The sequence below is a fragment of the Erinaceus europaeus genome, chromosome X, assembly GCF_950295315.1.
Source record: "Erinaceus europaeus chromosome X, mEriEur2.1, whole genome shotgun sequence".
In the NCBI taxonomy this organism is placed as follows: Eukaryota; Metazoa; Chordata; class Mammalia; order Eulipotyphla; family Erinaceidae; genus Erinaceus; species Erinaceus europaeus.
Window position 1 is genome coordinate 24,807,389 of NC_080185.1, and position 18,309 is coordinate 24,825,697.

Consider the following 18,309-nt stretch of genomic DNA (forward strand, 5'->3'; position numbering starts at 1 on the left):
GCTGAATTACTGCCCTAGGTTGTAGGGAAAAGCATGCACAAGTTGTGGTCAGGCAATATGGGTTCTAGTGTCAGCCCTTCCTTACCATTTCAATGGCTCTAGACAAGTCCTTGACTTCCTACACTCAGTATTCTTATCTGTAAAATGGAGGTGCTAGCAATGCCTACCACACCCAGTAGTAGTATAAGGATCAAATAAAATAATGAATCAGAGAGCCCAGCGGTGGCGCACACATGTTACTAAGTGGTACGACCTGGGTATATGCTCCCGCTCCTCACCTGCAAAGGGAACACTTCACCAGTGGGAAAGCAGCTCTGTGAGTGTTTTCTCTTTTTCTCTCCCTCTCTATCTCCCCCTGCCCTCTCAATTCCTCTCTGTCCTATCAAATAAAATAGAGAAAAAAGAAAAGAAAAAAATGGCTTCCAAGAGTGGTGAATTTGTAGTGCCGGAACCCAGTTCCAGCAATAACACTGGTGGCAATATAATAATAATAATAATAATAATAATAATAATAATAATAGTGGTGGGTCAAAGTGCATCATCTCCTACATCCAGACATAAATAGGACTCAGTCATTCTTTAAATACAGACTGTTTAACTTTAGCAGCCTACCTTGTATGTCAGAGTCCTGGCTCAGTTGGGGAGGTACATAACCAGTCCTGAGTAAAATTTGGAGGAGTTTTTTTTAACTGCGGTCTTTTTGAAGATATCAAAAGAGTTTGATACTACTGGATCCCTATTCTGAAAAGCATCCACATAGAGTCTGTCCAAGTTTGAGTATCGCACGGTGTGATGTGGTCTGTTCTGCTCTGGGTGTGGTTTTTACTATAGCAACGAGGAGAAAGGTGATCTAAGGCAAGGGTGTCTGCATTTCTTGACATGCCAACTAGGGGGTATACATGCAAACTGCATCTAACCGAATGTTTAGCATGACTTCTAAATCTTCGAAAATACACTCTACTTGGAAAATAATGCTCTCACTTCTTTTCCAAGGGAACTCAAAATATGGTATTCACATACCCTAGCTTCCTGTTACTATACAAGACTAGAGTAATGGGTAGAGTGACACAGTGGGACCAGATTAGTAGACAGTCCTGTTGTTGGGAGCGAGGCAGCAGTGGGGTTGTTAGTCAGGTTTTCTGATACCCAGTCTACTAGGCCTTTCCCCAGGCAGTAAGTCCTCACACCGTCAATAAGTTCTTGGCAAGTTCAACTTTCAGCGAAAGGACATATTGCACAGCCATAACCAGGCCCTTAAATAGTGCCACCACCAGCCAGGTTTTTTTTTTCTTCTTGTTTCTTTTGGACATCAACTTTGTAATGAAAGGACATTATTCCAGGACCTAAAGCACCTTGCTGAGCCCCATCAGTGCATTTTTTAAAAATTATTATTAATTTATTTATAAAATTCTTCTTCTTCTAGCGTTTGCCCTTCTTCCATAGCCAGTCAACAGCGTCAGGTTGAGCCTGATGTAAAGTTTCGAGACCTCCTTTGAATCTGGAGAGGTGGCAGTCGTTGACTATGTGGGTCATAGTCTGTCTGTAGCCGCAGGGGCAGTTCGGGTCGTCTCTGGCTCCCCAGCGATGGAACATAGCGGCACACTGGCCATGGCCTGTTCGATAGCGATTGAGGAGGGCCCAATCATAACGGGCTAGGTCAAAGCCGGGTTGACGCTTGCAGGGGTCTGTGATGAGGTGTTTGTTCTTTACCTCAGCTGACTGCCAACTCTGTTTCCAAGAGACTGGAACAGAGAAGTTTTTATAAAATAAAAAATATTGATGAGACCATAGGATAATATGGGTACAATTCCACACAATTCCCACCACCAGAGTTCCATATCCCAACCCCCCTCCCTTGAAAAGTACTTTTTTTTTCATATACTTACAAAGTGCGTTTTTGAAAGGCTTGGTGGTGTTGTACCTGGTTGAGAGCACATATTACCATGTTAAACAACCTGGGTTCAAGTCACCACTCCCCACCTGTGGAAGATGGGGTACTTCTAAAGCAGTGAAGTAGGCCTGCAGGTCTCTCTCTCTCTCTCTTTCTCTCTCACACTCTCCCTTTCTATCTTCCTTCCCCTCACAATTTCTCTCTGTCTTACCAAATATAATAGAAAGAAAAAAATAAAGGAAAAATTTTTACTAAGAGTAGTGGATTAATTCATAGTGCCTGCACTGAGCCCCAGAGATAACCTTGGTGGTAATGAAAAAAAAAAAAAGAGTAAATTTTCTATACTCTGAGCAGAAAAGAATGGTGTTAAGGTTGTTACAATCACCTGCTGGCCCGGGTATAACCAGAAACCCTGCCTCTGCTTTCTCAGTTTTTAAGTTTTTTAACACTTCAGAGCACTGTTGCTTTTCCCTGACACATAAATAAAAGAATTGTCAGGAATCACAGTTCCTGGGAAACAAGCAAACAAGGTTTTCTGTTCTTGCTCTATTGCTTGAGACACCCACATATCTCATCAATTTACTCAAGCTAATCACATTTTAAGGCAGAGTCCTCCTTGACTAGAGGACTGGAGGCTGGATGGAGAATTTCATTGAACTTCTTATTTAGAAACCCCACACTTTTGTTGTGTTGTTGTTGGATTCTGCTTTCTAAAAAATGCTACTTGGGAGGCAGTTTGTTTCTCTCTCAAGTGCAGCTGTAGTGTCAGACCCTGCTCTCCCCAGACTCTGGTGCTTTCCATGTGTGAGGCTCAAAGGGCCTCTTGAATGCAAATACTGCATCTCTTTGTCAAATATGTTGAGTGTCCCCCTTCTCAAAATAAACTCATAATTTTCACCTACAGCTCCCACAGCGTGGAGGTGAAAGATGTGGGGAGCAGAGCCTAAGGCAGGGTGTGTGTGTGTCTACATTTGACAAACTCTTTGTGTGGAATAAAAATTTGCTTCATGGTAGATTTGTGGAAGAAAATACAGCCTGTCTGATAAGATGTGGCAGATTTCAGATGGGGGAGTGGGGCTGTTGGCTGCAAACCATTGTTCGTCCCTTGCCCCACACAGAGCCTGAGGAAGTCAGCTTGAGAATGCCACATTGGGTGGTTTGGGAAGAAAGGTCAGACTACAGACTGGCTGCATTCTAGTTTATTCTTACCCTTCCTACTTTTGCCTCAGCTGCTCCTCTACCAGTGGGGTGGGAGGGGTCACATGCTTTAAAGTTTTAATGTGGCTCAATTAGCATTCACTGATACAAAGAACAGCCTTTCAGTGAGGAGGGAGGTTTCACAGCTGTGGGTTGCAAGTAGATAAGTGAAAGATGTTGCAAAATTGGGGGGGGGGGGCTGACTTTGGAACAGGTGTCAGTCTATCAGTCAGGAGACGTGCTAAGAATATTTTGATTCTGGTGAAAGGGTCTCTCTCATTGATTTGTGCTCACAGAACAGTACAATCAGGGTGGAAAACAGAATGGAAATCCAGGTTTTGTTCTGTGAAACTTCACCTGCAGCTTAACTAAGTAAATTGTCTAAGCACCTGGACATAATTCGTGATGTGAAACTTGCCCTCAGCTATTTCTTTTTTTAAAAGATTAAATTATTTATTTATTATTTGACAGGGCAGAGAGGAATTGAGAGGGGTAAGAGAGAGAAACAGCTGCAGCATTTCCTCCTTCAGGTGAAACCTGGGGACTTGAACCTGATCCTTGTGCATTGTAGCATGTGTGCTCACCCAGGCACATCAGCACCTGCCCCTACCCTCAGTTAAGTATTAAAGAGTATTTAGTTATTTATTTATATAAATGAGAGAGGAGTGAGGGACTGAGAGGGATAGAATGTTGTTCAGCTTGGACATTTAACATGGTGCGAAAAACTGAACCTGGGACTTCTGGGGCCTCTGGATGCAAGTCTTATCCTCTACCACTTAGATATCTCCTGGATTTTGCATTCAGTGATTTCTTGAGAGAGAGGGAGAGGGAGAGAGACAGAGAGAGAGACAGAGAAACGGAGAAAGAGACCAACCACAGCTCCAAAGCTTCCTTCAATGCAGTTGGGGCCAGGCTCAAACCTAGGTTACATGCATGACAAAACAGCACACTATCTAAGTGAACTATTTTATCAGCCCCGGTGATTTCTTTTTTAAAAAAAAAAAATAATGTGCATTATATACTTTGAAAATGATTTGGAGTGGACTCCCCAGTCCATCATACCAGACTGCTTCCAGTTAGGACCTATTCAAAAATGCACACTCTTCATAGGAAGTTAATGATAACCTCCAGATAGTTATTCATTTCCCTTCAGTGAATTCACCTTTGCTGATTCCTTGATAGAGTACAAAATGAAGTCTGATTTCATGAAGGTACAGAAGTGACAAAAGTCAGGTCCAGGCAGTGGCACACCTGGTTAAGCACACACATTATAGCCCACAAGGACCCAGGTTCAAGCCCTCAGTCCCCACCTGCAGGGGTAAGCTTCACTAGTGGTGAAGTAGGTTTACAGGTGTCTCTCTGTCTCTTTCCCTCTCTCTCACCCCCTTCCCTCTCAATTTCTTCTTGTCTCTATCCAACAATAAATAAAATTAAAAAGTGACAAAAGTATCCTTGGGTGGTCTTGATAATATTTCACTAGAGCATACAGTCTATATATTCCTTTTGATTGTGTTTCAAGACTAGAATTTTTTATTTTTAATTTTATTTATTTTTATTGGGGGAATTCATGTTTTACGGTAGATATAGTTGCTGGTACACATGTAAAATTTCTCAGTTTTCTCCACCATCATGTACCAGGACCTGAAAGCCCCCTCCCAGAGTCCTTTCTATGGGTGCAATACACAAAACCTAGTTCAAGTTCTACTTTGTGGTCCCCTTTCTGTTCTTATTTCTCAATTTCTGTCCATGGATGAGATCATCCTATTCATCCTTCTCTTTATGCCTTATCTAACTTCACATGATCCCTTCAAGTTCTACCCATCTTTTTTTTTTTTTTTGGTTGTTACTAAATTTGATGAGCTCTTTTTATATTTTGGTTATTAGACATTTATCTGATAGCCTCTTTGTTTGAGTGATGGTTTCCTTTGCTGTGCAGAAGCTTTTCAATTCAATGTACTCTTTTTATTTATTTATTTATTTCTGGAAGACTAGAAATCCTTAAGTTTTGTTGTTTCTTCCAAATGTATAGTACTAACAGGTAGAAATCAAATGTTCATAATATTTTCTAGGCAGGTGAAGTCAGATGAGAGGGTTCCAAGTCAGAGGATGACTCTGTTCTCCATTTGCCAAAGTAAGTTACTTCACCTCCATGGACCTCAGCTTCCTCACATATGAAATGGAGGTGACTTAGGGTTGTCTGGCACAGGAGAGACATTTAAATCTGTTAATATTCATATTCCTCATTTTATCTTTGTTGATTCTATGTGAGATAGAGAGTTTCACATGAAAAAAAAAAAAGAAAGATAAGCCAGAACACTACTCTGGTACATAGGACTGAACTGAGAGCCTCAGACATGCAAATCCCATGCACTAGCAGCTGATGTATTTCCCCAGCTAAAACCTTCCTTCTACACATGGAAGCTCACTTAAGCTTCTGTCTGCATGTGAAAAAAAAAAAACCTTATCAAACATACAAACTGTTGGTATGCATGAGACTCCTTCTGTTTCATTTGGTTTAAATCCCCCCTGCTTAACACTATTCTATTTACATAACCACTTCATTCTATTTACATAACCGCTGTTAACAAGCACCTCCATCCAGGGCATTGGTTCAGTCCCCACTGTTTCATGATATGTTTTTGCTCCACCCCCTCTCCTTGTCACACCCTGATCTCCTCTTTGTCACACTCTGATTTTCACCAGTCACTTTTCTCTCCACCCTCTCTATGTCACATCCTGTTTCCACCTTACTTGGCAAGTATTTATAAAGACAGCATTGTGAGTTTTACTGTACTGTACCTTGAGTTTAGCTTAGCTCGTCTTAGATTGTGCTGCGTCCTGCATGAATAAAGAGATACTGCGTACAACCCAGCCATGAGTCCCTGGTCGTCTGTTACCCGCCTGTGAAGCTAGCCCGGTGAAAACAACATAACCCGTCAAAAACAACAAACAATTTAAACAGATAGATCATTTAGGAATGAGGTAAATGAGAATGCTGGTGTCATAATTGAGCACTATTATGTGAATATAAAGTGGAATCCAATGATTGAACAGATAAAGGGAGCTAAGAAAGAAGTAACCAAGTGGTCCACGAGGTGGCGCAGTGGAGAGTGTTGGACTCTCAAGCTGTGCATGTACCAGAGTGATATTCTGGTTCTCTCTTCCTCCTCCTTCCTCCTCCTCCTCCTTCTCCTCCTCCTCCTCCTTCTCCTTTTCCTCTCTTTCGTTAAAAAATAAACGAGAGAGAGAGGAGGAAGAGGAGGAGGAGGAGGAGGAGGAGAGATACCAAGACTGGAAGGAGAAAAGGAGAAAAAAAAGGAAAGGGGAGGGAGTCAGGCGGTAGCGTAGCGGGTTAAGTGCAGGTGGTGCAAAGCTTCAAGGACCTGCATAAGGATCCTGGTTTGAACCCCCGGCTCCTCACCTGTAAGGGAGTCGCTTCACAGGTGGTGAAGCAGGTCTGCAAGTGTCTTTCTCTCCCCCTCTCTGTCTTCCTCTCCATTTCCCTCTGTCCTATTCAACAGCAACGACGTCAATAATAACTACAACAATAAAACAACAAGGGTAATAAAAGGGAATAAATAAACAAATATTTAAAATAAATAAAGGTAAGAAAAAAAGGAAAGGAAACCAAGGGGGGGAAGAGCAAGGAGGTGCAAAGGTAAACTTTCTGTATCGTCTACTTATTATTCTTTAGTACCCTCAGTCCTGGATTTAGTCTAAGACAGGCAGTTCACAGCTGGGACACTGGCTATCAACTGATTGTTTGCCTTCTTCCGATGAGCAACTACACCACACCCTAGCTTCTAGAGCCCAATGCTCCTAAAATGGCAGCACTCTGTATGGCAAAGTTGGGGGTGTGGGACTGTTCTTCCCTTCACAGGCTATATACATCTCTCACTCATCCTCCCAGCCTGTGCCAGTTCTTTGTCATCTTTATAAGTCCCCAAATACCAAGTAGAAAGGTATGGATAGCGTTAGTCTTGTGCAGAGGAGCCTTTCAAAGATGCATTTCACTATGGAGAAGGAAACAGGTTTTTTAAAAAATATTTATTTATTTCCTTTTGTTGCCCTTGTTTTATTGTAGTTATTATTGTTGTTGTTGGATAGGACAGAGAGAAATGGAGAGAGGAGGGGAAGACAGAGAGGGGCAGAGAAAGACACCTGCAGACCTGCTTCACCGCTTGTAAAGCGACCCACCACCCCACCCCAACCCTGCACGTGGGGAGCCGGGGGCTCGAACCAGGATCCTTACGCCAGTCCTTGCACTTTGCACCACGTGCGCTTAACCTGCTGCACTACCGCCCTACTCCCGAAAGAAACAGTTTGTCATCTTAGGACATCCCCAAATGGGCTGTGCCCCAAGGGTGCCACCCCCCCGACCACTGTATTCACTCTTCCTTCCCACAGATGGCCCTTCCCTTAAAAACACCCATCACCTGTTCTTCAGTTGTAGCGCTAGCTTCGCTCTGTTCTTCAAAAAGAAATTGGCGAAGGAATTGAAGTACATTTCAGAATTTGTTTCTGCTCTGACGTCTAAGGAAGTGTCATCTAATTATATTGCATTTCCTTTTTCTTTTTTTAGATTGGCAAGTTGTGTGCTCATTCTCAACAGCGCCAGTATAGATCTGCTTATTATCCTGAAGATCTGTTTATTGACAAGAAGGTATTAAAAGTTGCTCATGTAGAACATGAAGAAACCTTATCCAGCCGCCGAAGGTAAGAGGTTTTTTTTTTTTTTTTTTTTCTTCCTCTTCTATTTCAGCACACAATCAGTAATTATGTTTTAAGGTCAAAAAACCATTGGAGTGAAGCTGCTTAAATACATATTCTTTAGCTCTTTTGAGTAAAGTGTTTAACTGATTAAATTCTCTCTTCTGTCACTATTAAAGGTAGAAGAGATTGGGTTATAGCCAAATCATATTTAAATGTAAATTTGTTATATATACATATCTAGTACAGCAACACAGAATATAATGGGTTATTCAAATCTAAGATCTTCATAGATTAAACAAAACCCTTTCTGCTTGTGATCTGGTTTCATAATTCCATAGCACAGATTATGACTTTTGCCATCATTAATAAGGAGTCAGGATTGCAATCGCCATAGAGAAACTGGTAGGACACATTCAAGTGTAAACACACTCCTGAATACACATACACATACAATGCACTCTCTCTAATTATTTGAAAACATGAGCAACAAAGGAGTCATTTTTTGTCTCTTAAAGCAGCAGTCAAGTGATAAATTAGTTGGTTTCTTATTCTCTTCATTCTACCTCTCTCCACTCAGATCCCTTCCTTCCCTGCTTTGGCTTCTTGGTTACAAAGGGGGTGAATTGGGTGGGAAACCCAACACAAATCTAGAGTTGCCCTCTCACCAAAGACAGTAGTCAATTTTTCCTCCTATTGTATTGAGGGTATTGGGAGGCTTAGGGACTGAAAACTAAGAGATGAAATAAGTAACACCACAGCTCTGAGCTAATTATCCTATTAATTTTTATTTCCCTTGAGGGGGGTTGGAAATGGCCGTTCATTTTTACGTATGATATAGTTTAGAGTGATGGAAGGCAGTGCAGCAGCTTGAGTGAAAGACAGTACTACAGAGGATCCTTTCAGAAAGTCCCATTTGCTTCACTTTTGTTCACTTCAAACCTAATGGATTTCTAGTTTCTCTAAAGCAGCAGTTTCTTAAAAGTGATTCAGGACCTTGGAGTTCCAGAGAACCTGTCTGAGGTCTGTGAGACCCTTTTGATAACTACATACTTTTGTGAGGCTGGACCTTTGTTTATATATTGATATTTGAAGACAGCACTGCCTGCAACAGAAAGCAACAGGAGACCAAGTTTGCAAAACTGCAAAAATACTGTCACTTTTTTCACAGAAAATGTTATTTGTGTTCACATGTAATGGCTTGTTTTTTATTAGCTTAAAGTTGATAAATAAAGTGTGCTCTTTTCCCCCCTAAGTTTTAGTTTCCAAGGCAGTAAATATTAATAGATATGAATCATATTAACAAAAGTTCTTTGGAACGCTTAATTTTCAGGGTATAGAGGGGTTGTTTTTAGTTATCTAGTGTTATATAATGAATTACGCTACAACATAGCAATTTAAAACAATAAACAGTTGCAGTTGGGGAAATAGTTCAGCTGGTAGAGTATCAAAGTTTGATTTCCAACACTACATGTACACAATGGTGCTCTGGCATCTCTCTCTCTCTCTCTCTCTCTCTCTCTCTCTCTCTCTTTCTCTCTCCCTCCCTCTTCCTCCCTTTATCCCTTTTCCGTGACACGTGCTCTCATACGTAATAAATAAAACCCATTTTTTAAAATTAAAGAAGGCAACAAACAGTCCTTCTCTCACAGTTTCTGTTACCTGTGTCATCTGGGAGGTGGCACAGTGGATAAAGCATTGGATATTTTTGTTGCATTCTTTTTTTTAAATGTATTTATTTATAAAATGGAAACATTGATAAGACCATAGGATAAGAGGAGTACAATTCCCACCACCAGAGCTCCATATCCCATCCCCTCCCCTGATAGCTTTCCTATTCTGGGAGTATGGACCCAGGATCATTGTGGGGTACAGTAGGTGGAAGGTCTAGTTTCTGTAATTGCTTCCCTGCTTACATGGGCTTTGGCAGGTTGATCCATACTCCCAACCTCTCTCTCTCTTTCCCTAGCGAGGCAGGGTTCTGAGGAAGCAGAGCTCCAGAACACATTGGTGGGATCATCTGTCCAGGGAAGTCCAAAGCACTGGATTCTTATACATGAGGTCCTAAGTTCAATCCCCGGCAACATACATGCCTGCCTTATGCTCTGGTTCTTTTTCTTTCTCCTCCTATCTCTCTCATTAATAAATAAAATCATCTTTAAAGATGCTGGAAGAGACAGGTGGTGGTGCCTCTGGCTAAGCATACACATTACAGTGTGCAAGGACCCAGGTTCAAGCCCCTGGTCCTCACCTGCAGGGGGAAAACTTCACAAGTGGTGAAGCAGGGCTACAGGTGTCTCTCTGTCTCTTTCCCATTCTTTCTCCTCTTCCACTCTCAATTTTTCTCTGTCTCTATCCAATAATAAATAAATAAATATAATTTAGGGGGAAAAGATGTAATCTGGACTGTTCTGTCTTCTAAAGTGTCCCAAAAGCTGAAGGGGTCACTTGCATAAGGGCTTCCTTATGTGGTTAGCCAGTCCTTTCTGATGGTTGGCTGGAGGTAGAACTAAACTCCTGTCTATGAGGATCTCTAAGTACTTCCAGGATGTGATGTCTGACTTAATCAGGATAAGATATTCTTGGGAGAGAGCAAGAACAAACTACCATGTCTTTTATGACTTGGTCTTAAAAGTAACAGACTGTCAGTGTTCATCTATTCAATTTGATAGAGGCAAGTCAGGCCAGAGAGAGAGGTCATCAAGTAAGATGGCCACCTGTTCATGCATATGGTCCATGTTTGAGCCCTAGAACCACCTGTGAGGTGATATGGCACAAGAGAAAGTTCCAGTATTGTGGCTTCCCTCCATGGATTTCTCTCTGTGTCTCTCAGTCTGAGTGAAAATACAGCCCAGAATAATGAAATCACAAATCCCTTATCTCTATAAGTGGGAGAGAAGAGGGAAAAGAAGAGGATGAAGGAAGAAGATGAGGACAAGGAGGAGGAGAAAGTCATCAATTCTAGTCTATATTTGAGGGGGAGATATTAAGCTCTATCTCTTGAAAAAAGAATGTATCAAATAATCCCTGAATACAGAGATCCTGGCATCAAAACATTTGGGAACATTTTGCCTTTAATAGAAAGGTTCTCTGGGAAGGTTTTTTCTCCCTTTTTGTTACCCTTGTTGTTTATTGTCATTGTTGTTATTATTGTTGTTGTTATTGCTGTCGTTGTTGGGTAGGACAGAGAGAAATGGAGAGAGGAGGGGAAGACAGAGAGGGGGAGAGAAATATAGACACCTGCAGACCTGCTTCATCACCTGTGAAGCAAACCCCCTGCAGATGGGGAGCTGGGGGTTCGAACCGGGATCTTTACACCGCTTCTTGCACTTTGAGCCTTGTGCGCTTAACCTGCTGTGCCACTGCCCGGCTCCTGGAAGGTGTTTTTTTTTTTTTTTTTTTTTTTAAATCTGTCTGGGAAGACAAAATTTGGCCATTTTTCTTTAGTCTCTCTCCTTTGTTTTCCCTCTTTGCCCCAAATGACCTGAGAAATTAATGTCAATAATTGAACTGAAATAATGTAAATCACATGAATATTGAATTCAAATGAATAACTGATAGCTAGATAGATAGATGTTTATTTATTGAATAGAGACATCCAGAAATCAATAAAGAAGAGGGAGATTGAGAGGGAGAGAGACAGAGAGACACCTGCAGCCCTGCTTCACCACTAATGAAGCCTTCCTCCAGCAGGTGGAGAGCAAGGGCTTGAACCTGTCTCCTTGCACACTGTGATGTGTGTGCTCAACCAGGTGCACCACCACCCAGCCCCTGATATTCATCTAATCCATCAGAAATTAATGTAACACCTATTGTGGGCACTAGCAATCAAGACATAATCTCTACACTGCAAATCTATCTGGTGGAGAACTATACTTAACTATACATATTCCCATAAACAGTTGTAAGTACAAAAGAATGCTGAGAATTGGGGCTGGGAGATGGCTCAACCAGTAGAGCACACACCTAACCATACATGAGGACCTGGGTTCCAGCCCCTGGCTAGCATATGGGAGCACTTGAACAAGTGGTGTAATGGTGCTGTGGAGTCTTTCTTTCTCTCCCTATCTACTTTTTTGTTTGTTTTCCCCCAAGGTTATTGCTGTGGCTTGGGTCTGGCACTATGAATCTACTGCTCTTGGCAGCCATTTCTTTCCTTCATTTTACTAAGACAGAAAGAAAATGAGAGAGGAAGAGGAGATAGAGAAGGAGAGAGAAAGATAGACACCTATAGATCTGCTTAACTGCTTGCGAAGCTTTCCCCTCTGCTGGTGGGTAGCCAGGGCCTTGAACCTGGATCCTTGTGCTTAGTACTATTTGAACTTAACTGGGTGTGCCACCACCCAGTCCTTTCTCTCTCTGCATCTTACCTTCTATTAAAATATTAGAAAAAAAAAATCTGCCAGGAGCAATGTGATCATGTAGATGCTGAGCTCCAGTGATACCTTTGGTGGGAAAGCAAAGCAAAACACAAACAAGCAAAACACAAACAAAAAAAAACATGAATTCTGAGAGGCATCATCTGGGGAAGAGAGAACCTCAGGCAAGGGAGTTGTGGTATAGGTGATAGGTGAACTTGCAGCAGAATCACACGCAGAGCTGTTTCAAAGCAAGCACACCCATCCATTCACATTTTGAGATTTCCATCACCCTAGTCACATTTGTCAGCGTGTATGTTTATCATAGCCCCACTGCCATGACACCCCTTGTGGCTTCTATTGAACCTATTCCCTTTTGCCTCACTCACCAAGAGGGCTCCGTGTGTTGATCCCCTGAGGGAAGAAGGAAGTTGATAAATAGGTTCTTGGTTGGGCATCTAGATTGGCCACTGTGTTTAGATTCAGCTTTGAACTTGTTGCTACCCCCCCCCACACACACACACACACATACACCTTGACTCCCAAAGGGAGGCTAAAAAAAAAAACAAACTGTGGAGCCTGTCGATTTGAAATGGTGATGAGAGAGGGCTTATTTCTCCGTGTGTTTTGCAAGGCATTTCACACTGCCCTGAAAATGTGCCTCCAGTATCACACACACACACACACACACACACACACACACACACACACACACACACCCCAGTTCTATCCTCTGATTAACAATATGATAATTAGGAAGGAGCCCTATTGTTGAATTCTGCCTTGTGGAGGCTGTGAGCAAGCTGGCTGCATCACTGCATCTTATTATGAGTCTCAAAGCCCTTTGCCTTATTAAAATAGCACACAAAGAGATGCAGGATTCCTGTGGCAGCATGCAGAAATTATCTGTTTGTTTTGTCTGCCCCCAACTGGGTAGTTTGCAACATACAACTAATTTTAGAAATAGTGTAGTTCAGTGTAAAGGCAATCTGATTCTCCACTGGTAGCCTATGTATTAGAGAAGTCTTCCTTTTGGATAGAAATATGGAAAAAAATACCTGTCGCCAGCAGAAAGGCAGGGAGGGTAGGGCAAGATTTACTGGCAGCAAGATTAGAAGAGAAGAAATGAGCATTTCACAGCCTTTTTCCAACTCTCATATTTTCAGCTCACTCCCAGTGTCAGCCTAGCCCTCTTTTGCCTTGATTTGTTTTTTCTCACTATTTCTGTTGTGACACAGGTTACTTGGTCATTTGCTTCCCCCCACACCCATTAAAGCTTGTAGAATACACAAGTGATGTTTTTTTCTTTTCTTTTAATTTTGTTTTGTTTTCCCATTTCCACATCCTATTCTGTACCACATGTGAAGCTTCTGGCTCTAATACTAACACATGAAGAAGTCACATACACCCCCTCCACCCTTGTGAACAACTCTGTATTCCAGCCTTCTTCCTGTGTTTCCCCCTCCTCCTCCCCAAACCCTTCCCCTCTGACTAGGTCTCAGAGGGCAATGGATTAAGTGACACTAATAAATGACCTAGAAAGAAAAGAACAAAAGCTGATCCCAGCTCTCTGGTCCTAAATCAATGCTTCCTCCCACTCCCTCTCAGACTGCTGCTCTGGGCTGGCTAATCAGCTTTGTAAGCCTGGTAGTGCCTTCCACCCTTGAAACAAAACAACAAAGTATGTCCTGAGTGAATCAAGAAGTTTCGGGTCTGGTACAAGTCATTCTGGCCTAAATAGGATTCTACTTCTTTCAACATTTGTCAACACTGTCTACATTCTAAGCATCATGTAAGGATTAAGCTCTGATGAATGGGAGGAGCTCCTAGCCTGGTTAAGAAGACAGACACGCAAATATCTGCCATGCCAGAGGGAGTGTAAGTGTCAAGTCAGAGCTATGTACAAAGGCAGCATCACCAATAGGGGCGTTACCAGTTCGAAGGCAGGAGGCAAGAAAGGCTCTTTTGGAGAGAATCAGTTTTGAGTTGTACCATGAAGGCAGAGTAGAAATTCAGCAGATGCTGAAGGGACCAGAAGGTGTCCCAGGCAAAGTCAGCAGCTTGGGGGTGGGGTGGAAACAGACATGCTAAATATCTGGAATGGTGGAGAATTGTAGTGTGAGGTCAAACTAGAAAAAAAAAGTCCTGTCCCACAGAACCAATTGCAATTCTGCATCTTTCTGATCAGGATTACATCAGGATTACTTCTTTTTTTCTGTGCTTTCCTATTTTCATATTAAAAAAAAAGAGTTCATAATAATTTATATGAACGATGGGGGACCCTTAATGATAAAGGAGGAAAGTTCAGGGTCTGTAGTTGAGAGAAAAGGCTGTTCTTATTTGCAGTTGGTTTCCAATTAGGGCTGCTTTGATGGCTGCCCAAGTAAATCATTGCAGGAGAGCAAAGGGGATCCCCTCCTCCATGGCCTAGGAAGAAGTTGTCCTCTTGAGATTGGTGGGAGCCCAGGGATGGTAACATGAGTCCAGGCATAGTATTACAAGATGGCGCATGTGTGTATGTTCTTTAGTTCCATTAGCCCACTGAGTGGAATCCTAGATGAAGAGACTTCCTCTCCCTGAACAGCGTTCTGGAAGCAGGTGTTGGTTCTGTCTGCAACAAGAGTCATAGGTGAAGGCACTTGTGTGTCACATGCTATGTCTGGAGAGTATGTGTTAGAAGAAAGTGAACTTGGAAACCCCGATCTGGATGCCTTCCCTTATCTCCTCCTCCTCCTCCTTTTTCTTCTGTTTGTTCTTCTTTTTTTCTTCATTTTTCCCCTTTATTGGAGGGATTAATGGTTTACAGTCAACAATAAAATACAGTAGTTGGTACAAGTGTAATATTTCTCAGTTTTCTGCATAACAATTTAACCCCCTACCTAGGTCTTCCTGTGCCATCATGTTCCAGGGCTTGAACAACCCTCCCACTCCCAGAGTCTTTTACTTTGGTGCAGCACACCAACTGCAGTCCAAGTTATGCTTTGTCTTTTTCATTCTATTCTTATTTTTCAACTTCTGTCTGGGAGTGGGATCATCCCATATTCATCCTTCTCTTCCTGGCTTATCTCACTTAGCATAATTCCTTCAATTCCATACAAGTTGGATTGAAGAAGATGAATTCATTATTCTTAATAGCTGAGTAGTATTCCACAGTATATATATAACCACTTACTCAGCATCTCATCTGATGTTGGACACCTGAGTTGCTTCCAGGTTTTGGCTATTGCAAACTATGCTGCTATGAACACAGGTGTACACAGATCTTTTTGGATGGGTGTGTTTGGTTCCCCAGGAGAGGAATTGCAGGGTCATATGGTAGATCCACTTCTAGCCTTCTGAGTGTTCTCCAGACTGCTCTCCACAGGGGGAAGCCTTCCCGTTCACTGTATCACTTTTCCCATCCTGGGCACCTACCAGTCCAAACTTTCTGCCACCCACCACCCCCCTCCAGAGAATTCAGTTGATCAAACTGCCTTACTTGATGGGTGGAGATTCTTTTGTTGTCTCTCATGGGCTATTAGCACAAAGGGAGGAAAATTCAGGTTTAAGGCATACATGGTTAATGAATATGTCACTTCATTTCTTTGCAGGTACCTTTTCTTGAAAATGAAAAATGGAAATATCCATCTCACCTCCCCCCCCTTTCATATTATCTGCCAGGGCCCCATATAGAAAGCTGTATTTCTGAAAGGATAAAAATAAAATATACTTGGTTCCACTCCATCCCCTGCCCCCCACCACAACAAGAAGTTTCAGATGACTGGTAGGGACAAAGGAGGTTAGCAATGAGAGAGACCCAGTAAACCAGTAGGAGGTAAAACACACCTGTCTCACTCCGCTGCTTGAGGGCTGTGGTGTCATTATCACCTGTGGTTGCTGCCTTTTGAAAAGCTCATTAATTTTCCAACAGTTTAACAAAAGTCTTTCTAATACCCTGCCAAATCATATGTCTGCATTCATTTCCAAGACTCAAAGTTTTTTTTTTTTTTTTTTTTTTGGAAACCAGGGATTCCCCTCCCCCAGTATTTAGAACTTTTTGCACAAAACAGTGGTTTGCTCTAGAATATTATTTTGGAGCTCAAAGGGATTAGTTTGCTAGCTGCTAGCAAACCACTTGCTAGTTGCTAGCCCTGCTTTCCCCACTCCCCACCTGCACTCCTCCCTTCACCCCCCCCCAAAGAAAAGATGGCTGCTGGGAATTATTTGAAAACAAACATGTATTTCGTTATTTTGAGTATCTTGTCTAGTAAAATACACTTTGGGTATTAGGGCCAGGAAAATAGCTCACTTGGATAATCCATTGCTTTGCAGTCTTCTGGCCCCCACTGCACTGAAGGAAACATAGGTACTGTGGTCTCTCTCTGTCTCCGTTTCTCTCTCCCTCTTTTCCAATCTATTTAAAGAAGAAAAAAGAAAAGAAGGGGTCAGGTGGTGGCACATTTGGTTAAACACACACATTACAGTGCACAAGGGGGAAAGCTTCACAAGTAGTGAAGCAGGGCTGCAGGAGTCTCTGTCTCTTTCACTCACTATGTCCCTCTTCCCTTCTCCACCTATGCCCCCTCCTCTTCTCTACCTCTCAGTGAACAAATGAAAACTAAGCAAGCAAACTTATTTATTGAGAATAGGTTGTGTAGAAACAAACATGAAACTTAACTGGAGAAGCAAACGTCCAAAAAGAAATATAGCCAAATATTCACAGTGATCATTTCAGACTGGTAGGACTATGAACAGTTCCCCCACCCCCATCTACCTTTCTTTACCGCCCATTGTGAGCATATAATGAGAAGGAAAACTGGCAAATTTCACTTTAAACGACGAAGGGAGAAATAAATGGAGGGAGAAATAGACACTAAGCACTATTTACTGCTGTGGCAGCGCTGAAGTCATAGCTCTCACAAGTTGCTCTTCTTATTCTCAGTTTTGCTTCTATAACCTCTCTATTCAAACCTGGCTCCTTCCCAGCTCTCCTGCTTGTCTTCTTCCATTGATCCAACAGGCATTTCCCTTAAGGAGACAGCTTATTGCTTTAATTGACATCTGTCTCACATCTTTTCTACCCCCCTTTTGTTATCTCTCCATAGTAGCTGAGATATAATCCACATATCATGTAATTAGTCCATGTAATATATAAAATTCATTTTTTTGCTATAATCAGACTTGTCAGTCATGACTTTCATCACCTCAGGAAGAGACTTCATAGTCATTTATCCCTAATCTACTTTCTGTCTCTATAAATTAGGGCATTTCGCTTCAGTTTCACATAATATATCATCTTCGTGAGTGGCTTTTTTTCTCTTAGCACAGTATTTTTAAGTTCTACCCATGTTGTCACTTGTATGAATAACATTTTTTTAAGACTGAATACTATCCCAATATGTCAGTCAGAGTTCAGGGCGCCAGTATGCTGGGCTAGCTTTGCGGCGGGAGACAGATGACCAGGGACACAAGGCTGAGCAGAGAAGCAATATTTCTTTATTCAAGAGTGAACGGTTCAAAAAACTAATCTAATCTAATCACCACACAATTCTGTCCTGCCTCTCTCTCCTCCCGCAGCAGCATCAGGAACCAAGGAAGTATATAGGATAGGGGGCGGGGAGAAGAGAGAAGCGGAGAAGCGCGAAAAGGCAAGGACTAAACCAAAATTGCACAGAGGCAGGGGGAGTGAGACCAAACCAATGTAACAGAATGACCATGTAAATAGACCACAACATCAAGCAATGTAACAGAAGGGATCCCAGAAGGAGAACTAGAAGCATACCAACACCAATATAGGAAATGCACACTTGTTTTCATCAGCTGATGGGCATCTGTCTTTCTCCACCTCTTGACTGGTTCTTATTTTGGTCAAATTTCTTCCTTGAGCATGATGCATGTGCATGTACTTGTTTAAGTACTTAATTCTAATCCTTGTGAGTATATACTTGAGGTGAGATTGCTGGCTCATATAGTAATTCTGTGATTATCTTTATAAGGAACTACCAAAATGTTTTCTACATGGCTGTATCATTTTTACTCATGCCAGCATTGTATGACAGTTCCAATTTCTCTGTATCCTCATCGGCACCTATTGTTATCTTGTCTTTGTTTCTTTTTTCTTGACTGTAGTAATCATACTGGGTATGAAGCGCTCCTTCACTGCAGTTTTGATTC

General features: G+C 42.0%; 1 protein-coding gene across 1 annotated transcript in view; it reads left to right on the forward strand.

The window, feature by feature from the left end:
* GPC3 (glypican 3) overlaps positions 1-18,309 on the forward strand; it is a 465,788-nt gene that overhangs the window by 290,478 nt on the left and 157,001 nt on the right. Inside the window, exon 4 of the mRNA XM_007517010.2 lies at positions 7,671-7,804. Coding sequence (XP_007517072.1) covers positions 7,671-7,804 — 134 coding nt within the window. The remainder of the gene's footprint in view (positions 1-7,670; positions 7,805-18,309) is intronic.